The following is a 25,066-nucleotide window of genomic DNA, read 5'->3' as shown; positions in this document are numbered from 1 at the left end:
AATCATTGTGCAGCGGACTTTTGGTGTGGCCTTTGAAATGGCAGTGAAGTCACGATTTAAGGACTTTTAAAACCTGTTTAATATCTCAAAAAATAAAATAAAATAGACCATTACAGCATCAAAAATAATCAACAAACTATATAAAAACTGGTAAAACATTGGCCATTTTTAAAGTTGAAACAAAATAAGTTAAGAACCAATTAACCAGTCTGCTTGAAAAGTATGCATCTGTAGCAGCTAGTTGACAGTGCAGAGAGACATAATTGCCTTCCTTTGATCCATTAACAAGGGGCCAATTACTACTTAATGGCATCAGCTGCCAGCTGGACACAGAGTCTGACACAATCACCTTCCCTCTGCAGTGCTCTGTCTGTCTCATTTCTCCAAAAGCCCTTGAATATGATTGAAAATGATTAAGGATTACTGTGATTATGGTAAGCTTACATTTCATATCGCATTCACCTTACCTGTAACTTTCAGTACTCCCCGAAAATATTTTTTTGAAAAAAAGAAAAAAAAAAAACACGTTTTCGATATTTTTTTCCCGATCTCCGATCTTATAAAAACGGCCATATCGGCGGCCGATCCGATCACGTGATCGGGCAACAGTATAAATAAGTAAACACTGTGTTTCTCTAGCAAATACATGGGACAATATATTTCAACACACATGGACAAACCTGCACCTTGACATGAATGAACACAGAGATTACACACATTTATGGATAGACCAAGAGTAGCTATATGGAATGGAATTAGTAAAAAGTAAGCCATGAGAGGGAGTGGGTTGTTGGCTGATTTACCACTGTTTCAGGGTTGTGGCACATGCCAGCAATTTACCCTCGAATGGTAAATTGCTTTTCTACCACTTCTACCATATAAATGAAAGAAAACACAGTTGTAACTTGCATTGATCTTGGAAATGTTACAACTGCAACACTACAGTGGGCGGGGTCCATGAGCCAACTCAAGGTTGTTGACTGATTTACCACTGTTTTAAGCCAATCAGAATCCAGTATCTGAACATGTGACCACAAAAAGTGGTAGAACCAAGTATTAGACCCCTCTTTTATTTTCCCTCTTAAAATTGCTAAATACAACGCAAAATACTCTCTGCCCCCTGCAGTGGGAAAGAGGCAATCCCGCATCCGATTGGTTTACCGAGCATCCCATTCTGTGACGCACAAGGAAGCGTCCTTCAGAATTCCGGAAGCTTGCCAGTCCTCTTTTACCAACACCCCAGAGCCGAGGAGGCGTCTACCTTTATATGTCTATGCGCTTCACTAGGAACTGCGTGGAGCAAGTAGATAACTTCCGTTGCAGTTAGGGGTGGGCGATATGGAAAATATCACAATATCTTCCCAAGCTGTATCACGATACACAATATTATCACGATTCTTTTTCAAGTTGTTTTTTATGGTTATTTTTCCAAGTTATTTTACAACCACCTACGGTACAAGGTAACAAAAACTAAAAGAAAAATGATTAACTGACCATTTAGACCAGTGGTCCTCAAAAAGTGTGATCCAGGGACTCTCTGGGTTCCCTTTGGGAGGTCTAAATTGAGCCTTACAAGTATGTAACTCTGACAGTATACAAATGAAACCAAATGGACCGGTTTCATTCGTATACCGTCAGAGTTAAGGGGAGACCATGACATTTTAAAGTTTGAGAACTACTGATTTAGACCAAAATGCAGGTTTAAATTAATTCTGCAATGAATCTCTGTATTAACAATTCAATAGGATTTTCTATAAGTCTCCCTCATAGAGCTGCAGAGTTTGACGTCATTTACACATCCTACCTGGTTCCCGTTGCCCCCCCCCCTTCTAAATTCACATACACTTTTTTCACATTGCGTCATATAAGAACTGTGTTCCAAACATAAACAAATGATCTCAGCGGTTTGAATCAACCGATGGTGAGAAAACGCTAATGTTACTGTCGCCAAATTACATTTTCACCAGAAACAGACTGTATCAAATATTAGTGACTGACTATCATAAACCATACAGAGCCACCAACCCGACAATATCGCAGAGACCATTTGTTTATTTTCTGGACCACAATGCTTTTATGTGACGATGTTATGATGACTCAATGTTATTCTCCACAGAGAAATTACTTTCGCGAACTGGGGGATGAGCGAGTGACGTCATGACTTTGATACTCGATTGTATCACGATATATAAGATATCTCTGAAAAGGCATATATATATCGTGGAGACATGTTATCGTCTATCACCATATCGCCCACCCATAGTAGCAGTCTGTCTTTAAACTCACCAGGGAGGGTGTAGTGTGTGTGTCTCTGTACGGGGGGGTCATTGCTGCTTGCAGGTGGACAGCTTGCGTATCTTGCTGGCGGTGGAGACGCCCGCCTTGCGCGACGCGGGGTTGGAGGAGGCCGAGGACCGCCGCTCCGCTTTGGCCTTGCTGTTCAGAGGGACCCCCTCCGTGCCGTTCACACACGGGGGCTTCGCCACGCCGCCGCCGACCCCAAGCTCCTCCTCCTCCAATACTTGCCCTGCAAAATGACGTGTAAAAGCAACGTGAGCAACATTCTCCGTTCCACATTTCCCACCCCCACTGGCTGGGGCGATCGATCTCAACTTGCACATGAAAAAGATCTAAGCCGCATTTGTTACTCTCAACTCAAAGTGTGTGTAAACAGCTTGAATTTGGGCAAAATGAACCATTAGGCTTCCTCAAGGTCTGAATAATGCCAATAATCTGGACAATGCCATTTCAATATAGAGATCAAACCGATTTGAGAAAGCAAATGTTTATAATTATAAATACCACACTAACAGAATCCATATATGGCCAAGACATAGGCTGGTTCTACAGACAGGGATCTCCATGTATGGGCATAAAATGTCAGATGTCAGATGTCATAGACATCCTAGGACTTTCACATAACAAATAACTGAGTAAGCATGTTTGGGCTCTCACCGCATATCTCCATAATACAGTACATGGATCTCCAAACATGGGTACCAGGGGTCAAGAATTGGCACAACCTCGCGTCTTACTAGTATTATTATTATATTCAAATGTGTTTTTTTAGTTGAGTGTGTGTGTGTGTATGTATGTGTGTGTGTGTGTGTGCGTGCGTGCGTGCGTGTTCTTGCTTGCCGTTGGGCTCGGTGACAAAGCCACGAAACCAAAGACAAAACGGAGTCCATTAGTGAAAGCAACCACACTTCAAGACCTGAAGGTGAGGGGAAAACACTTACTATCTCGACTGGGAGTACGGTCGACTAAAGAATTTTATTTTATGGTAGTTTGTATATCTGCTATTTTTCAATAGTTAAAGCATAAAATAATGATACACAATAATGTGTACCCGTTCTGAATGGGTTAAATAGAAAATACATGTTCAGGTCAGGATGCCAGTTTTCAACCAGTCAGCAGAGAACTCATAGGACACAGGATTTACCAGTGAGATTGGAAGTGGCGAGGAAAATGCAGATTACGCTCACACACAGACAGAGAGACAGATACACACACACACACAGACAGAGAGACAGATACACACACACACACACAGGATGGGGGCTATGCTGGTGTGCGTGTGTATGTGAGTGTGTGTGAGAGAGAGAGAGAGTGCGCGAGAGAGAGAACAACCGTGCCGGAACAACCATTCATACTCCCACACCGTGAACCATTTTCATGCCTTCTATTTTTAGCTGCATTCATTCAGACTGAGAGCCGCTCCGCTGAAAACCCACAGCACATTTTGGTACAGTGAGATATGCTTCTACAGCGCACGCACACACGCGCACACACACACACACACACTCACACACACACACACAGCTTTACATGCAAGACCCCTTTTTGTGTTATGCTTAGACCTGCATTGTGTCACTCTAGATTTTCACCACTTTAACGATTATTTTAACTATTGAAAAATAGTGAAAATTCTAAAATCTTTGAATATTATGTTTTTTGAAGTGAACAATTGTAACTCAAATATTTGCTTCTGGGTGGTCCCTGATACAAACTATTTTGAGATGGGGGGTCGGCGGCTAAATACATATTATTTTGGGGGTGCTTGACATGAAAGAGTTTGAGAACCAATGACATAGAAACATGTGTTTTTCAACAAAAAAAAAAGCTTAGAAGGATTTAGAAGACACTTATAGAATCGGGTCAAAATCGTATGAAAATTCACATTTTTACGATTTTTCAAAAATAGCTCATCTACAAGCTTGTATATATGCTATTTGCCAGACCCATGAAATGGGTAGGCCTACATAAGCAAATGTCGGTCTGTCCCTTTTTCTATATAAAGGGTATATATGATGATGACATGATGATGACATGCCTACAAAAGGCATGATGTCATAAATGATGATGACAGACAGGGGGTCTGTATTTAATTTCAATAATTAAATAATTCTCTGCCTAAATGGGTTAACATAATCTCTCCCCCCCCAGAATATTCTCTGTATTTTCCGTAGGCTTCTGCTATGGAAGGTTGACAGAGCCCTAATGCTGTACATGCAGCATTATCATAATGATGAATGGAGCAGCATGAAAATGGCTGAGACTTGGCGACCAAAACACGATGGACATTCAGAGGGCAGATGTGCTCCTCTACTTCTGCCAGTTCCAATATATTAACGCTTTAGATCCCATAGCCGACTTCAGGGTTCCCACAAATTTTTACCACTTAATTTCCAAAACTTTTCCAGAATATTTAACCCAATTTCCAGGACTACATAACAACAATTCAGCTCAATAACAAGTCGCTTACTCCTGTGCGCAATGCCCAAAGACAGGTAGTGTAGGCCAGTGGTTCTCAACCTTTTCAGGCTGTGACCCCCGAAATAATCATATTTTAACTGGGGACCCCCCACCCTGACGAGCACTAAGAGTAGAGGAATTTTGTATAACACATTTCTATTGTGAAAATAGCCGATCAACATGTAGATCTTCTATTTTAAAAATGTCTGCCTCTAATATTTGACAATTTGGCCAATGTTTAATTTGTCATTTCAGAGGTATTAACCCATTTTGTGCCCCAGAAATTAACGGATTAAAATGTCCAGACCTTCCGCCCATGTACCCGGTAGGATAACCGCCGTTACAGTAATATATTACTTTTCGCGAGACATCTTGCGATTGGCACTGCGAACATCAAAGGGAATTTCGCGAGATATCTCGAGAAAGGCACTAAATGAGTTAACAAAATCAATAACCAAAAACTATTTTTTTCCAGGACCTTCCAGGACCCTTGATCAATTCCAAAACTTTTCTCAGTGCTGGAAAAATATTTTTCTAATTTCAAAATATTTCCAGGATTTTCATGACCGTGGGAACCCTGCAACATGGAGAACACAGATTCCTGCCTTTTTCTGTCCTTCAGCATGATCTTTCCCCGTCCATTTAATATTCATGCATAGATGATGTAACCGTGTCCTTCTCCGATCCCCAAGAGAACGGAGTGGCCTCGTGTGGGTCTCTAATGTCATGTGGTCAGCCTGTGACATCACTGCTCTGTGATGGATCTATTTAGTGAGTGGTAAAAAAGCCATGCGGTCCACAGGTCAGGAGAATGGCTCCCGTTTCCTTAGTGCCAGGCAGCTTGGGGTGCAAGTACATCCCCTGGACATGACACGATTACTGTGTGTCACAGGCAGGGGTGTCCCACCAAATTCTGGGCCCTGGGTACAAGGATTCACATGAATGTTCTTCATAGGGTGAGGGGGTTTAACCCATTTAGACTGGGAACGCATTATTATGTGCTTTAACTATTGAAAAATAGCAGATAAACAAGCTCACAGCGCGCTGCAAGCTTGTAAATCTGCTATTTTTGAAAAATCGTGATTTTCTTTTAGGGTTGAAAAACCTAGGTTTCTATGTCAGCGGTGCTCAAACCTTTTCATGTCAAGGACCCCCAAACATGATATTTATTTGGCCATGGACCCGCATCTCAAAATATTTAGTTCCAGGGACCCCCCAGAAGCAAAATTGTAGTTATAAATGTTTGCCTAAAAAATACATACAATCAACTTTTTCACACATGATCACGACTTTTCAAAAATAGCAGATCTACAAGCTCCCAGCGCGGTGCCCATGATGAGGTGCCTCGTCAAACTCTTTGAGTGCTTTCGGCGAGATTGACTTTTTTATTTGATTTGATTAAACTGTAGCATGCGGTCTGTGGCAGCCGTTCATGGGAGATTGAGTTCTCTTTCACATGCGGGTCCCAAATGACCGTGCGCTACTGTTATTTTATAGCAGTATCCCGACTTTAATCGGGAAAAGCACTCAATGTGGGATTAAAATGGATCAATCCAGGGACACAGACCTGGCACTGTGAAGTCCTGAGTGTAGATGATCTCTTCGTCGTACAGCTCGTCCTCGTCCTCCTCGCCGTAGCCGTGCAGGTCCTCCAGGTAGGGCACTACCGTCATGCTCCTCCAGGGGTCTCTGCTCTCCGCGTTGCAAGGGATGGGCACCGGGGGCTCCGAGGGGGGGTGTTTCTTACGCACCCAACTAGCAGTGAAGGAAGGAACAATTTTATTGGTAAGTCAACGTTGGTTTGGAACCTTGTGTGTGCAAACATTTTTGCTTGACACTCTTGTTTGCTGAAGTAGGGCATTAAAAGGTAATAACCCACATGGGTAAATGTTCTGATAGAACTAGTTACTATAGAGGGTTTGGTCTTCAGCCTTATGCCCTGTGAGGGGGAAAAAAAGCAGTTTCTGTTTTGGTGGAGGATTTCCTCCAATCAGGATAGAGTAGTAGGGCCTTCCTCCAATCATGGTCGAGTGGGGGCGCTTGATCATGATTGGAGGAAGACCCCCCCCCCCCCCCCCCTGAAGCATAAATGAAATCACTTACCCTGCCTTTAAATGAAGGAGAAAACAAAAAAAGAATTTTGGTCACATACAGTGACCATATATAGACATATCCTGCAAGCATAAAGAGCCGCGTTCCCTACCCCTCTCTCTCTCTCTCTCTCCCCCCCCCTTCTATCCCCCTGACCCCCCACCAGCCCCGACCCTTCCTCTCTCTAGTTCTCTCTCTCACTGATCAAGCTCTAGTCTGACATCACACACCCTCCTTCCCTCTCCCTCGCTGATCAAGCTCCGTCCTGAAGTCACACCAAACAGAAACCGTTGCCTAACAACTGTGATTTGCACCGACGTCAGGCATATGTCCATATTTGGGAATCTGGGTACAGAGAAACCGTCACACCGCCAAAACCTGAACTCTATATAGAAGATACTATACTGTATGTCTCCATACAGTACACAGCAGTTGTTAGATTCATAAACATTACTATGGTGACTTTACTACAAGACATCACTCACTTGTGTTGCCGTATATGCTGTATTGAAAACCTCTTGACTGGTTCATATTCAAGCATTCCTGAAAAACAAACAAAACAAAGAGAGAGAGATTAGGGACATTAACAGCTTTTTTTTGTTCTCTTTTTTAACTTCATTGCATTACCGATTCATAAATGCCTCTTAGTTCGTAAAGATCTGTAGTAAAAGTTACACAGACTGTGTCCTTGACAATTAGTGTCTATACTGTGTTTGTGACATTCTTTGACAATTCCTAGTCACGTCCGTTCAAAAAGTTAGCGCTACAACTAATTGCGGTGTTGCTGGAGTGACAGCGATATGGGGACATTATAGCGTGGCTCAAGTACATTAAGCATAAATTAACGCTGAAATCCTGCCAGCATCCTGTAATATTAACCAAGTGTAAAGCCCTTTGCACACAGGACAGTTGCGTTTCTTTCGTTTGCTGCATGAATAAAACGCATTGGATTTGGTGTGCAATGCTGTGCGGAATCGGCGCTGCGGATCCCAAAAGGAGTCATAAAAGGAGTGATGAGTTTTTTACCACATGCGACAAGACGCATGAATCAAACTGGGTTCGATCGAGAAAAAAACGCACGGCCGCAGCCACTCGTCAAGACTAATCCGGCTAATTCGGATCCGGTGTACATGAAGTCGTAGAGAATCATTGTTTTCTTTTAAAAAAATTAAATTGTCCGTTTTATCCGTGCGGATAAACGCGCCTGTGTGCAAAGGGCTTAACTCTGAGAGAGTAAACTTTGATTGATTGAGTATTCTATTAGAGAAAAGTAGAGAACATAACAAGTATAGTCAATACAGTACAATATAGTAGTACAGTACAAGTACAGTTAAACACCCTTTCTAAAAGGAACATCCCAAATAAGTCTTTTTGCTGTCTTTTTTTTAACGTCGGAAGTCCTAGGTATTCGACTCGTGGATAAAACTGGTAGTAGTTATGTGGTGTCTGTAGTGGCGTGTTGCATATCAAACTGGTCCTTGAAATGAAAACGTTTGAGAAGCAGTGATTCAGAAGTAGACACATTCTAACAATCCCAGGAAAAAAGATAAAAGACGACGGTAGAGAATTACATCTCAACGGAACGTTATTTAACCCATTTAGGCCTAGAATTATGGAATGCTTTAACCAGTGAAAAAGAGCAGATATACAAGCTCACAGCGCTGCACCGAGTGCCGCGCTGTGAGCTTGTAGATCTGCTATTTTTGGAAAAAGTCGTGGAAATGTGTGCAAATCTTTGAATAGTATGTATTTTCAAAGCGAACGTTTGTAACTAAAATGTTGCTTCTGGGTGGTCCGTGGCCAAATAAAAATCATTTTGGGGGTCCTTCACATGAAAAGGTTTGAGAACCACTGACATAGTAGTCTCTCAAGAACAGACTAACTGAGCTCCATTTAAGTAAAAAGGACCTTTTCTTTGACGATGGCTGGCCAGATTGCTGACATGGAAACATAGGTTTTTCAAAAAAATCTTAGAAGGATTCAAAAGACACTTATAGAATCGTATCAAAATTCAAAATTTTCACGATTTTTCAAAAATAGCAGATCTACAAGCTCACAGCGTGGCACTCGGTGCCGCGCTGTGAGCTTGTATATCTGCTGTTTTTCAATAGTTAAAGCATAAAATAATGATACACCATGTGTACCCGTTCTGAATGGGTTTTAAAGAGGAGAGCGGCTGGGATTCAGGGCAGCCTGGGCCAGCATCATGTCATCCTCAAAGGGAACTCGTTCAGGGAATGTTAATGAACGAACGCCTGCGATATAAAAGCCCCATTCATCATCAGAACACGACTACACCTCCTGCAAGGACACTACGGAACAGTAGGTGAAACATGCTCCTGAACCAGAAGCAGCAGCAGCAGCAGTAAAGGGCGTTAAAGGAGTCATTCAGACCAAAACACATATATGGTTAAATCTGCCTTTTATCATACCCCTTCATACCTGCTTTAGTCGATTTTTTTCATAGCTGCCCCTGTGGCTAGATTTCGGCTGCCCCTGTTGCTAGATTTCGGCTGCCCCTGTTGCTAGATTTCGCGGGCCCTCTCATAACTAACAGAGTGGGTTGTCCTTAGGCTAGTGCGGTTATTTCTTGAGCTTCAAAGTTAGTATTTTTTTTATTGGATTGTGTTTACACGACGTCCCTCCCTTTCTAGCCTCTCCTCTCCCTGCTCTGGTGCAGAGCAGAAGCCGTTTGACAAGTACTCCTACAGATATTTGGACAAAATCTCTAGGAGTACTGTCCAAAAATGTGTTTTACTCATACCCGCCTCCTGGTGGCGCTGTAACAGGGCCAGACACTCAGACAGACACCAAAGGTGTGTAAACACCCCCCGCACACACACAACACACACATTTTGGCAAAGCTGTGCAACGCCCACACACACACACACACACACACACACACACACACACACACACACACACACACACACACACACACACACACACACACACACACACACACACACACACACACACACACACACACACACACACACACACACACACACACACACACACACACAAGAGAGCTGGTTAAAAATGATGCATCATGCTAGATGCAGAATAGATATGCATCATGCTAGATGCAGAATAGATACTGTACACGATAAAAATGCTAATATACAGCATACGATTTGTCAAAGTGACAAACGGGCTTTGCAGTTATGTCAGGTGTGTTCATATGCTAATGGCCATGCGGATTCAGATCATTTGCTCCAGCCACTGTGCAGATACAGTCGGACAGACAGACACTCAGACAGACAGACAGACAGACAGACAGACATTCTGAGAATTATATGTTTGATAACGGTGTCTCGGAAATGATAGTGAGAACAGCCAGCCTACGCGCAGCACAGAACACACAGTGCTCACACATGTAAGCATGATGTCAAAGAGGACAGACAAGACAGTGAGTCAGAGGTGAGTCACAGTGTAAACACATGTATGTAACGGTGGATGAGTCTCCTGCCACGTAGAGGACAGAAGGTAGAGTCAAGGAATATTATCAGAACACCTGTCAAAAGCTGGGAATAAATTCCTTACCAAACGATTTCTTCACCAATGTGTTCGTAAAGGTGTCTAGTGACATATCGTCACTGTCGGGCAGAAACCTTGTATCTCCAAGTTTCAAATGTGTACATTTCTTCGCAAAGTAAAGCCCTGCTTCATCAAACAAAGCCGTCACACAAAAGTAGTGAAAACAGCAGATCTACAAGCACACAACGCCTCGCGGTGCGAGGCGTTGTGTGCTTAAAAATGATAAAAACAAAACAAACGGTTTTGGACATACAAGGTTTCCACCCGACAATGACGATATCTAAGTTTGACATTCAAAATCCCTAGGAGAATCTTTGACAGCTAGGGTAACTTTGGGTCTCATTCACTTACTATACACTGACTATACTATAAAAGGAAAACAAATACTCTTAAGTGGGATGTGAGGGGGTCTAACTAGGTGTTTTTAATTATTCTGAATCCATTGCAAGTATTTGTTTTGCAAGAAAAACATTCCTTGGGCTAAAAAACGGACCCCACAAAACTGTGAAAATGTATGACTCATCACTAAACCATCCAGTGGTCAAAGGTTGAGAACCACTGGACTAACACACCTCTTCTCAGGTGCTGCGTCAACAGACCGTCACACACACACACACACACACGCACACGCACACGCACACACACACACACACACACACACACACACACACACACACACACACACACACACAAGGGCATTCACCAAATATTTGAATATTCGAATAGCAAAGTCACTATTCGACGTTGTTTTCTTTTTTGCTTTTTCTCTTTAAAAAATATATAGTTTATAAAATTTGGCTAGATAGGAAGTCATAAGAAAAAGTTGTCAATGCCCCTGGTGGATGAATTTGTTAATGCTCTATACCAGGGCTTCTCAAACCTTTTTAGGCCGTGACCCCCAAAATAAACATATTTGAACTGGGGACCCCCACCCTGACAAGCACTTGGAATTGTAGGTATTGCATTTAATGTGACTCGGTTCCACAGATAAATATTGTGAAAACAGCAGATAACAACGCGAGGCGTTGTGAGCATGTAGATCGGCTATTTTCACAATGTCCGCCTCTTGCTTACTTAATATTTGACAGTTTGGCAAGTCCTGTCGAATATTCGAATACTTTGGGGTCGAATAATTCAAAAACTAAAAATCACTATTCGTGAATGCCCTAACACACACACACACACACACACACACACACACACACACACACACACACACACACACACACACACACACACACACACACACACACACACACACACACACACACACACACACACACACACACACACACACACACACACACACACACACACACACAGAGAGAAAACGATGGGGTGGTGGCACCAGCAGCACTGACTCCACTGCAGCAACGGAGAGGCTCATTCCATTCTGCTCAGCTTCTGAGCTTCAGTGGGAACAACCTCAGCAGAGCAGACTAAATACCTTTGAAGCCTTGAAGTGATTTTTATTTTAGTCGCTGTGGTGGCGTCTGTCTGTCTGTCTGTCTGTCTGCCTGGCAGGCAGCGAACAGACAGACGGTTCAGAAATAGATAAAAAAAAATCAAACCTCGGTTCGAACTGAAGCGGTGAATTAGAGCAGTTCCAGATCTATGTTTTTGATTCAGATGGGTCCCAGGGACATTTTACGAGTCCCGTTTTTACTGGTGTGTGTGTGTTTTTTTTTTTTACCGCAACGTTCTCTCTCTCTCTCTCTGTTTTCACCGTGCGGTTTGTAAGTTTCACTTTCGGTTTAGAAATCAGCATCTCTCTCTCTCTCTCTCTCTCTCTCTCTCTCTCTCTCAGATCCTGTTCATACTGGTGAGTGAGTGAGTGAGGACAAGGCATGAGACAGACATGAGCATACATTGGAAGCGGCTAGTCACCGCTTCAACAACAGACAATCTACGAGCTTAGTTGCGAGCTTGTTGATCTTTTATTTTTATTTTTTTTTGAGCAACACCGTCACACATCGAAGTATAAGATACAAAGGCGTATGTTGTCAAAAAACAATGACTCTTGACTACTCAATTAACTCATTCATGACTTCATATGGGAATGCCCATATATGGAGGCCACACCGGCCACATACCACACTAACGGCTGGTTTTACCGACAGGGATCTCCATGTAAGGGCATAAAAGGGTAAAATGGTAAATGGTAAATGGTGCATTTATATAGCGCTTTTAATCCAAAGCGCTTTACATAGATTGTGCATTACATTCACCCATTCACACACACATTCATACACCGGTGGCGGAGGAAGCCATGCAAGGCACCAACCTACTCACCGGGAGCAATTAGGGGTTCAGAGTCTTGCCCAAGGACCCTTCGACATTAACTCAGGGGGAGCCCGGATTCGAACTGGGAACCCTTCGGGATTTATACCCTTCGTGCTCTAATACCAGTTTCTCTACCCCTGAGCTATGCCGCCCCACTGGTATGATGGCAGATGTCATAGACATGATGGCAGATGTCATAGACATCATAGGACTTTCACATAACAAATAACTGAGTAAGCATGTTTGGGCTCTCACAGCATATCTCCATATACAGTACATGGATCTCCATATATGGGTACCAGGGGTCTCCATATATGGGAACTGGCAGTGGTGCTTTGGGATTTTCTTTTCAGGGCGGACGGTCATTTATTGACGTCACGTGCACGCGCCTCTAGAGGCAATTTGGAAAGAACGGATCTCAGCAGATCTAATGGTGGAAAAACTAAAAAGACGTTTTCTAGTCTTAATTACATTTGCATTGTTACTTAATATTTTAGTTTCTAGTTTCATTTAACTCAGAAAATACAGCGCTGCAGTAGAGAAACAAGTTTGCTTTGAAGGAATCTCAAACAGCCTACATACGGAGCCATGTATGAGGACTGGACGCACACACATGCACATGCTACTGTAGGTGTTAAAGTAGGATCCATATTAATAGGCTACTTAGGCTTGTGAATCTAGGGGGGATGCGCTGCAGACCACTTACTGGCAAACCTGGTAAACTTGTTATGCAAATATAGCCATTTCATTAGAAACTGGAGGCTATATGGCGCGTCATCACTCGAATCTATGGGGAGTTCTAGCATTGCGCGCAAGCACTGTTCCATGCCGTCCGTGCCTGTGGGAAATATATTGGCCACACGGCGTCCGGTCACGTCCGGCCTCCAAAGCGCTACTGGTAACTGGTCCGATATACATCACTGGCCCTGAGGCGTCTTACTAGTACTATCTCAACAAGACTGAAAACACTCATTTAAAACTTTCATTTAGATCAGACCCTATTGGGATATTCTCTTCCAATTGATGGGTTTACATGATTTACATTGTGTATTCTAATTGAGCTGCCATTCTGAATACAAGTGGAATATTTTGATACTTCTAATTGGACCTCATCAGGACTCATCAGGAGCCTGGTATTCTTGTTGTTGTTGTTCGAGAAGCCTACAGGGTTTGTGCAGCATTCATTCCTACGTGAGAAAAGCTCTGCTCCAGAGTACAGCAATGTGTTGTTTAGCATTCATTCCTACAGGAGAAAGGCTCTGCTTCCAGTACAGCAACGTGTTGTTTAGCATTCAGCTGCTGGTTCCACATCAACGGGAAGGACGTCAGCAGCTCGTCTGCTGGGATCTCTACACTACAGTAGGACCAACCCAGTGATGCTAAGAGGAGAGACACAGGCTGCCCCACGCCACTCCTGGCACCATGCTGACACCTACTGGACACAGACGGGAACTACTGCTGCCTGAAGACTGCCTTAATTACATGTCACTGTCAGGTGGAAACTAAACTACGGCTGTCAACGATTATGACATTTTACGTGACGATTCAGTGTCACTCAGATGATTGCGATTAACGATTTAATTGTGTTTTTGTCCCTGAACACTGGAGCATATGACTGAAATGTTAAATTCCGTTTGGCTTTGAAGTTGCACAGGGCAGATGTGACAAATAACTATAAATATACAAGGGCATGACTGGCATGTTTAATAACTTTATGCTTTATAAATAGTTTATAGTGGAAATAGCCGATCTACAAGCTCATAACGCAATACGATGCGTTGTGAGCTTGTAGATCTGCCATTTCCACTACTTTTAGAACGTGTTTGAAACTATATGAACATTTCTCAACATGGAAACGATTATGACAAAATAATTGCGATGACCTCAAATAATTGAGATTAGACGATGTAATAATTGTGACAGGCCTAATGTCAGGTGGAAACCTTATACGTCAAAAACTACTGCGGTTCTCGAGGAGCAAGGAAAAAATGACACACCAGTCTGCAGATTCACCATGTATTCACCATCAAGTACAATTTACAACATTGGTTCTAGTAGGTCTAATTCAGAGAGAACTGCAGAGCAGGCGTCGGTGGGTTCAGGCATCTTATAAACCCTCTTTCTTTCCCTATCCAGGCAGACAGAATGAAATATGTTCTTAAAGGATTACTTCACCACTTTTCAATCTATTTTCATATAATAGGTCCTCACTAATGTTCATATGTTAGAATGAATGGACCATTGTAAAGCACTTTGAGTTCGCAACTTGCTTAGAAAAGCGCTATAAAAATGCAATCCATTATTATTATTATTATTATAATAAAATTACCATGCAACGTGACCACCGCTCACTTCGCACAGGTTAGCGCCACCATCAGGTGTTTTTCAAACACATTTTTGGACACTGCTCCTACAGATTTTGCCCTAAAATCACGCAAAGCGGTATGTCTACAGACATGTCATCAACATGGATCTGTCCCATTTAGCGCCACCATCATTTTTTACATCTCCCGATTAGGGTCTTACTGGTTTCATTCTTCCATCTACTGTAACTCTGATTTGTACAGCTCCTTGTAATATGTGTTTTGAAAAGCGCCTTTTATAAATGAACTTAACCGTACGTGAAACCAAGCCACGTGTACGTACATTACGTAGCTGCTTGGCTGTCGTGACGTGTCGTCGGCCCCAAACTCACCTTTTAGCAGGTCTGACAGGAGGGGTCCGCACTCCTCTGGAACGCTGTAGTCTCCCTTTCCGATGTTCTCAAACAACTTATAGATGTTGTCGCCCTCGAAGGGATACAGACTGGTCGTAATGTTATATCTGTGTGGAGAGAACACAGTAAAGAGTATGAAAACACTCAACAGCTGTAACTGTAACTGCATATTGTAAGCCAAGGTAACAGTTATTGTAAAATGTTCTCAGTTCTGGCCGTTTTCTGAGTGTTCTCTTACACATTTCCCACCAGGCATTCATTAATTCATTCATTCAGTCACCTCTGCTTTTCTTTTTCATTGATCGCACCAATGTCGAAATGTAATTGGATTACTTCCGGCAACTAACAGCGTTTTGTCTTTTCTTTCACCGGGTAAAGAAAAATTATAACCATCCCTTTATTATGGTCCGTAGAGAAGGGCTAGTTTTAAACAAGAACGCGATCTGGGGATAGATCGCGAGATAAAGCAATTTTCCAGTCCAAAAGTGTGCAATTAGTTTTCCCCAAGGGCCGAATTATGTCTTGGGTACCAAGCCACGGGCATGCAGGGGGCGACGGTGGCCCCCCTGCAGGGGGCAGGGGGCGACGGTGGCGTTCCCACTACTCCAGCAACAGTTCAGATATCGTCGTTGAAAATCTTGTATGTCCAAAACCGTTCGTTTTGAATTTATCATATTAAAATGATTTAAACTAGTGAAAACAGCCGATCTACAAGCACACAACGTGTAGATCTGCTGTTTTCACTACTTTTGTGCGACGGCCTTGTATGATTTGCAAAAGAACGTACAAATTTGGAGATACAGGATTTCCACCCGACAATGACGATATACTAGGGTTGTTGCTGCTCTCATACCACCATTATTACTGGGGTTGGTGAGGGCCAGACAGTAGCCCCCCGCGGGCCGCAAATGGCCCGCGGGCCGCCTATTGAGGCAACATGAGCGGATAGCAAGCGTGACAGCAGCCCCCTGGAGCGTGGAGCACCATTTCCCCCCTGCTCGTATGCTCTGCACCCCCCACCCAAAAAGGATGGAAAGCAAACAAAATACGGTTTAAACATGACATTATGTACTGCTGTAGGTGTACTGTGAATTTGCCCAAAGCATCTCAAGACAGTTTCGTTCATAGCAAAACTGAGGCAAACCCCATTCTGGGAAAAGACTAACCTTTCTCTCCAAGTGGGGCATTTTTTAAATATTTCCTTGTATTCGTTTATTCCAACATTCCGTGAATTCTGTCTAAATTCCCTGTTGGCAACTGAGCTCATAAAAATAGAGCTGATAATCATGACGTGGGGGAACCAGGGCAGTGGCTCTCAATGTGGGGTCCAGGGACCCTCGGGAATACCAAAATGCTCGCCCCGGGATAAATCCAGAGACCTCGGAATGGGCGCCACCTGGTGGTACACCACACCTCAGTAAAACGATGCCTAAAGCTGTATTATATATGTATTATATGCCTATATGGATCATTTGAGGTAGATCCTTATAATGGCATGTTTTTGCTTACGCTTTTTGGTTGTTAATTCTTTCTTGTATGTCTGACTTGATTACTTTGCAAGCATTACCTTTGGAACTTAAACTAAGGGTACGTGCGTAGGACAGGCCTTTATAAGCTTTTAGCTTTAGCCTACTCATTTTTGATCACCTTTGTCAGTGAAACTGTTTATTTTCTTGTTGAAAAAAAAACATGTTTATCCCTATCCTGAGTAAAATAAAATACCAAAATGCAAGAACCGCTGGGTTCCGGTGGGTTCCAAATGGACACATACCGAGCTGTAACTCAGTGTGTACAAGTGGAACCAAATGGACTCTCATGGAGCTGTAACTCAGTGTGTACAAGTGGAACCAAATGGACTCTCATGGAGCTGTAACTCAGTGTGTACAAGTGGAACCAAATGGACTCTCATGGAGCTGTAACTCAGTGTGTACAAGTGGAACCAAATGGACTCTCATGGAGCTGTAACTCAGTGTGTACAAGTGGAACCAAATGGACTCTCATGGAGCTGTAACTCAAGAGTGGACACATGGAACCAAAAGGACGATGTGTGCACTGTGCACTCTTAGAGTGACCACACTAGCAGATGCAAAAGACACAAAGATACAAAGCTTTGTATCTTAAATTGAAACAATCACAACTTGTATTTTTTTTTTTTTGTTTGTAGCTTTGTAGCTGTGGTAGATTTGTCGCAGCTACAAACATATGTTGAAAGTTGAAAGTTTGTTTATTTGACAGGGACAGTATTCATTAATCGACATGTCAGTTTTCACTTCAATGTAAATGAGCCAGAGTTTGCCACAGGCTAATTTTCATCTGTAGTCCCTGGACCTTAGTGGTGATCAATCCCCCCAATACAACCCTTGATGCTGAGTGCCAAGCAGGGAGGCATTGGGTCCCATTTTTATAGTCTTTGGTATGACCTGGCCGGAGAATTGAACCCCCGACCTCCCAGTCTCAGGGCGGACACTCTAACCACAAGGCCACTGAGCTGGTATGTATCTTTATGTATCTTTAGTATCTTAATGTCACTGGCTTCCACTGAGAAAATAATGGTAGCCTGTGACAGTGTCTTTGTGTCTTGCTGTGAACGCAGCATTATGAGGGGTCCTGAAGACCTGGAAAGCATCTCTGTCGAGTTAGACTTTAACCATTATTTTATGCTTTACCCGATTCTATAAATGCCTTCGAAATCCTTCTAAGGTTTTTAGAAAAAATGCATGTTTCTACGTCAGTGGTTCACAAACCAATTCTAGGGGTCAGGGATCCCTGGAATTATATGTATTTGGCCGCCGACACCCCCATCTCTAAATATTTTAGTTTTTCAAAAACATCAGAGCTACAAGCTCATATATTGTATATCTGGGTTAAAAAGAACCACCCAAACCAGGGCACCAGGGAGAGCCACTCACAGTGTCACCCCAGCCGACCAGATGTCCACCTTGAACCCCGAAAAGGTGTCCAGACCGTTGGCGATCTCTGGGGGCTGGAAGGCCGGGGAGCCCTGGCTGGTACGACACGTGTCATCCTCCGCGAAAGGGTGAAGGGCCTGGGAGGGAGAGAGAGAGAGAGAGAGAGAGAGAGAGAGAGAGAGAGAGAGAGAGAGAGAGAGAGAGAGAGAGAGAGAGAGAGGCACCATGGGAGAGGGAAAGTTAGTGCCATGCAAGAGTTCGTAAAAAAAAACAATAAATAAACAAGTGTAAACTAAACAGAAGAGGGTGCGTTTTCTTAAAGGAGTAGTTCACCCCCAAAATGACTTTTTTTCTATTGATTACTCATGCCATGGAGAGTACAGTTCAATAATATGTTTTGGTTTTTGTCACATTCCTAAGACAAAAATTTGATTCGAGTAAATTTACCCCCATTGATTCCGGATGGGGACCCGTTTCGAAACGGGTCTCCATCCGGAATCAATGGGGGTAAATTTATTGTTATCACATTTTCGTCTTACGAATGTGACAAAAAACTAAACGTATTATTGAACTCAAGTCTCCATGGCATGAGTAATCAATAGAAAAAAAGTCATTTTGGGGGTGAACTACTCCTTTAACCCTCTGGTCGGCTGGCATATCGTTTTAAAATACAAAATGTTTTGGGTTTTTTTCCTGACGATTTACAAGTTCACAACATGACGCTTGCATCACAATGAGTTATGCCATGGGTCCAGAAAGCTGTGTTGTTGATGGTAGGTACTCTGGACCTACCGGTACATCATTTGAGATGAATATTCCATGACAACTCTGAAAACATTGACTTTTCACAGGGGATCATCGATGGTCATCCTCCATTAGCAGTTTAAAAATGAAAGGGTTATTTAATCAAAGCAACAACAATTCACCTTTGTTAGCCTTCTGGTTGGTCCCTGACTGACAAAGCAGCAGGCTCTATCTGCCTGGTTCCACCTTTTTTATGTTGAATTTGCTAAAACATCTATATACTGCATCACTATACTGCAACTGAGCAGCTTCATTTTACTGAAACCAAGTTTGAAATTAGAATTGAACACACAGAACAACAATAAGAAGCAACTGAATTCAAATGGTAGTGGATGGAGTGTCCCACGGAGTGTCCCACCAAGACACAGCAACCAATGGGTGTGAAGAGGGGCGGGACAATGGGCGGGACTTGACAAAGTGTGAGTATGAATTCCTCAACCCAAGAAAAGAATCACAGAAATCATGTTTTGTTCAGCAACTGTAGGGCTAAACCATTTTGATGAATGTGTAGCTCTCGTGAATTTTGCCCACATTTTTGTGTGGAGCGTGAGCGCTCAATCAGTTCTGTAACCTCCATAGATGACACATTCACTGATAAAACCAACCTTCACACTTAACCCAGAACTGGAACGCATTCGTTACTTTAACCATTAAAAAAATAGCAGATATACAAGCTCACAGCAAGCTTGTAGATCTGCTTTTTTTTGTATTGTGTGTTTTAAGTCTTTGAATATTTTTTACACAATTTTACAAATGCTTTCTAAATCCTTTTGAAAAACTCATGTTTCTATCACCAGTGGTTCTCAAACCTTTTCATGTCAAGGACCCCCAAAATTATATGTATTTGGCCGCCGACCCCATCTCAAAATATTATGTATCAGGGACTGCCCCCAGAAGCAAATATTTGAGTTACAAATGTTCGCTTAACAAAAAAAAGAAAGAAATATATACCAAGATTTGCAGAAAACTAGCCCTTGCCCGTTCAAAGATATGAGCTCCGAAATGATGTGCAGTGTGTGGGTTATGGGATGTGCACTGTGCACACAGTATATGAGGGATGGAAAGTAACTTTAACTGGTGCTTGCATGCTAATATGTAGGAGCATCAATGTAAGAAATACCCGTTCCATTTAACGGCTACAGAGATACTGTGTACCGATCTGCATGATTTTTGGACAACATCTGTAACAGGAGAAACGCTGTTTCAGACAGACAGACAGACAGACAGACAGACAGACACTCACTCAGACAGACAGACAGACACTCACTCAGACATTCGCAAAATTATAGTATAGATGTCACAATCTTTCAAAAAGAAATAGCAGATGTACAATCTCACAGAGTCACTCTGTGCACTGGTATATCAGCTATTTGTCAATAGCTAAAGAACAAAATAATTCCAGGTCTTGATGGGTTAATTTTCAAAGAAAACACAAACAAGTTACACCATGGAGATAGGAGGTTTCTGCCCTGTGGCAACGATATCTATTCAGGGTTCCCACACATCTTTACCAATTCATTTCCAAAACTTTTCCAAAACTTTTCCAGAATATTTAACCCGATTTCCAGGACTATATAACAATAATTTAGCTCAATAACAGGTCGCTTACTCCTATGCTCAATGCCCAAAGACAGGTAGTGTATGCCAGTGGTTCTCAACCTTTTCTGGCCGTGACCCACAAAATAATCATATTTTTCAATAGTTAAAGCATTCAATAATTGTAGGCCTAAATGGGTTAATGCTGTCCACTAAAAGTATGAGGAAAAAGGTTCTGTCGACTACCTTTTTTTCACTGACGAAAACGAAATAAAAACTAAGCTGTGATGACTAAAATTAAGACTAAATATATTGACAATTTCAACAACAAATACAAACCAAACTAAAATGTTGGGGAGGGGACTTGTGGATAAGAGATCCAGTAGAACTAAAAGACAAGTCATTTGTGTTTGGTTGCGCTCAGGTGTTGCATGCTGAAAATGGCAGATCTACAAGCTCACAAAGCGCTGCGACATTGTGAGCTTGTAGATCGTCTATTTTCAGCATGCAACCAAAATCGGCAATTACGATGCCATCAAGGCCTGCTATGATACATTTTGTAGACAAAATAGCTGTACATGGAGTCAACTAAATATAATACGATTTTAGTCGACTATTTTATTGCCTTACTTGATCATACCTAACTAAAACTAAAATATGATTAAAACAAGTCCCTCCCTAACATTTTAGTCTAGTTTGTATTTGTTGACGAAATTGTCAGTATATTTAGTCTTAGTTTTAGACTTCATAGCTTAGTTGTTATTTAGTTTTCGTCAGTGGCAGTCGAACCAACATTTCTTGCCATAGTTTTAGTCAAGGAAGTCAACACACTTAACACATAGGACACCAACGCCATCTAGTGGTTAGGATATACAGTGCCACCATTGACTAACGCTTTATTCTGAAGAGCCCCGGAAGCTCTGTGCGTGTGCACGTGTGTCTACAATGACGATCCAGGAAGGTGATCTGTTTGTTTACAAACGGTCGCGAAACTAAAATCCTAACCGCGGCCGACCATCACGTTATAGTGTTGCCGTGAAAACAAGCGGATCTCGGCCTCCTCTGCGTTATTTGCACCTTATTCAGGGATAAAGCTGTTTTTATGTTTCAGCATAGAATAGGAGTCAATGGATAATGGCGGCTGCGTGATGCGGGTGGCCGAGTTGCATGATGGGATATGTAGTGTTTTTGTTCACCAGCCGCTACAGTAGGTTCTACTTACCTGGTAACCAGGTAAGACGTCCCCAGACGTCTCCCAGGTGAGTTGGCGAGCTTCCCAGCTTACCTTTTAAGTCAATGTGTTAAAGGGTGAACATGGGGTCTGTGCTCACCTCTGCCACCCCCAGGTCAGAGATCTTCAGTGCTCCATCTGTGGTCAGCAGCAGGTTCCCTGGTTTAATGTCTTTGTGAACGATTCCCTGGCTGTGCAAATATTCAAGGCCATCTAACAGTTGGCAGAAGTACCTGAGGACAGCAGGACAGAAAGAGATCTCGTCAAGGATAACGGTTAGGATACAGCAAGAAGAGACAAGGATAACGGTTAGGATACAGAAAGAAGAGACAAGGATAACGGTTAGGATACAGCAAGAAGAGACAAGGATAACGGTTAGGATACAGCAAGAAGAGACAAGGATAACGGTTAGGATACAGAAAGAAGAGACAGCAGGACAGAAAGAGGTCTCGTCAAGGATAACGGTTAGGATACAGCAGGAAGAGACAGCAGTGTCACGTGAGTATAGGTTACTCTTTTACTCTTCTCCTCAACGTGTGTTGAGTGGTTTCCATTCTAAATGCACAGTGGTGGGGAAAGTACTCAAATGTTTTACTTCAATTGATCATGTGATCAATACTGCAAAGTAGAATTATTCCTGTTACAAGTTAAAAATCCAGAATTAAAAGTACCAAAAGTAAAAGTAGGCCTACTTAGGGCTGCGGCTGTCACAATTATTACATAATCGTCTAATCGCAATTGAAAAATAATCGCCATTATTTTTTATTATAGTCATAATCGTTTCCGTGTTGAAATATTTTCATGTTTTTTTCAAGTAAAACATTGTGGAAATAGCAGACCTACAGCACAAGCTCACAACGCGTCACATCAAGATGCGTTGTGAGCTTGTAGATCGGCTATTTCCACTATCAATGCTCTTTTTTAGTATAAAGTTGTAAAATATGTCAGTAATTTATTTGTATATTTAAGTTATGTGTCATGATTGCCATGTGCAACTTCAAAGCCTACAAGTCAAACAGAAATGTAATTGTCAACGACAAATATACAATTAAATCATTAATCGCAATTATTTGGGTGACAATTAATCATCATGTAAAATGTCATAATTGTGACAGCCCTAGGTCTACTCATTATAAAGAATGTCCCATTTCATGTTTTCAAATGTATAAAAATCCTCACAATGTGTCACAAAGGGACACACTGTGAGCTTGTAGATCAGCTATTTTCAAATGGACAAAATATTTATATATAAGGCTGAAGTGATATGTTTTGTGATAATAATCTAAATCTGAAAAGTAACTAGTAACTAAAGTTGTCAAATATGTAGTGGAGTAGAAGTAAAAGTATTTAAGTATGGTACTTTAGCAAACTTAGATACTTTACACCATTGTAAATGGATGACTTGGTTCATCAACCTTTTTTACAGCCTGAAATACGGGTTCCGAAAACTCATCATATTGTAATGATCATATTAATATGTCAGTCTCAGGGCAACTCTTCAGTTGAGCCATTAAGTCAGGGTAAACAGAGGAATAATGCATAGTATACTATACTGTATTATGTGTTGCTGTCTGCACATTTGTCCACTAGAGGGGGCTGAAAGCACCAAAACAAACTGACACACTACTACCAGACCGCTGGCATGCATGGCAGAGAGCTACAGTATGTGGCTCAACTATGCTTGACTTTGTTTATTAATCAATTGAATATGGTGTCATGTAGACATGACAGATTTAGCAAGAAGCTCATCTCCATCCAAAATTACACATATGAAAAGTAACATAACGTGACAAAAACAGAAAACGTAACATGCAATATATACCTGCCTACAAATAAACAATTTAAGCCCAACTAACCACATAATACCGCCTATTTTGACATAAATAAACTGTAAAACTATAATCAATGGACACATGTTTGAGACATGTGTAACCATTGCACGATCACCTTTAGGGTTCTTTTTGTTTCGTTTTTAGCTAAAGGCAGTCTTTAGATTAGGACAACCCTTTAGTAGAACGCAAGCACATTCTAACGAGGCTTTCGGTTCGTTATAATTGGTAGAATCTCCATATATGAGCAAAGAATGAACACGCACACAGGAGATTCCTGGGTCATAAATTCAGTCCCCTGTCAGTGCTGGTTTGCACAGCGCTCGGCCCCGTATATCCCAGTCCCCTGTCAGTGCTGGTTTGCACAGCGCTCGGCCCCGGGGGGAGTACAGATAACCATGTGTCTCCTCTGATACATGTGATGTCCAGGGAAGGCCGCTTGTCTTCTCCTGACAGGGGAGGGTTTCACCGGGAGGACGTGACTAGGGATCTGGTTCGTTAGTGGCGTCAGTTCAGCAAAAGCTGGGGTATGGCAAAGATGGGAGTCCTCATGGAAAAGAGGCATTACATTTTGTATAACACGGTTCTCTTGTGAAAATAGCAGATCTACATGCTCACAAGTGAGCATGTAGATCTGCTATTCTGAAAAAAAGTCTGAAAAAAAAAAAACACTAGTTTTGTCAGTTTTTTACAAAGGTTTCTATGGTTTCTTGGGCTGGATAAGGCAGCCTGGAACGGTTGTTCAAGTGCAGCTAAACTTGGCATGTTAGTAAACGTGCCACAATTAACAATAATGCATTGCACCTGTGCAGCTGACCTGCAGAACCTGGGAATATACCATTCTGTCAAGATGTGGAGAATACAATTATAATACCTTGTTAAAGTGACCATTTTGTTAAATGTTGCATTTGTAGTTATTTTACTGTAAATGTAACAACATAATAACCAGCACAGATAGACAAAGAGACATTCATGGATTTATATTTAAATTAAGTAACGTTTACAACGGGAACCAAATGGACCCGTAAGAGAGACGCCCTTCTACCCGCCACGCTTCACTCCAAATAACACGGACGACTGTTTTCGTCGGGACGAGGCCTGTCACGATCTTTACATAACTGCCCAATCGTAATTATTTGAGATAATAACAATAATTTAAATTGTTAATCGGAATTATTTAGTGTGACCATTCATCGTCACATGTCATAATCGTGACAGCCCTAGGGCCGATTCATACTCCACTTTTAGAGACACATTTATTTAGGTCCGGCTCTGTCCATACTACAATATGATGCCATTCAGAGGTTCGTCATTAATTTGGCTGTTCGGTGCCACCGCGATTGTGTGACTCCCCGAACCGAACCGAACTAAA

General features: G+C 42.1%; 1 protein-coding gene across 1 annotated transcript in view; it reads right to left on the bottom strand.

The window, feature by feature from the left end:
- stk11 (serine/threonine kinase 11) overlaps window positions 1-25,066 on the bottom strand; it is a 48,020-nt gene that overhangs the window by 4,161 nt on the left and 18,793 nt on the right. The window contains exons 5-10 of the mRNA XM_080726354.1: window positions 21,966-22,098; window positions 18,295-18,431; window positions 15,365-15,492; window positions 7,332-7,389; window positions 6,323-6,510; window positions 2,287-2,527 (exon numbers count right to left, since the gene is read on the bottom strand). Of these exons, the coding sequence (XP_080582480.1) occupies window positions 2,325-2,527; window positions 6,323-6,510; window positions 7,332-7,389; window positions 15,365-15,492; window positions 18,295-18,431; window positions 21,966-22,098 (847 nt within the window). The 3' untranslated portion in view covers window positions 2,287-2,324. The remainder of the gene's footprint in view (window positions 1-2,286; window positions 2,528-6,322; window positions 6,511-7,331; window positions 7,390-15,364; window positions 15,493-18,294; window positions 18,432-21,965; window positions 22,099-25,066) is intronic.

The sequence above is a fragment of the Nannobrachium achirus genome, assembly GCF_963921795.1.
Source record: "Nannobrachium achirus genome assembly, chromosome: 5".
Taxonomy (NCBI): Eukaryota; Metazoa; Chordata; class Actinopteri; order Myctophiformes; family Myctophidae; genus Nannobrachium; species Nannobrachium achirus.
This window is presented reverse-complemented; position numbering and strand designations above follow the sequence as displayed.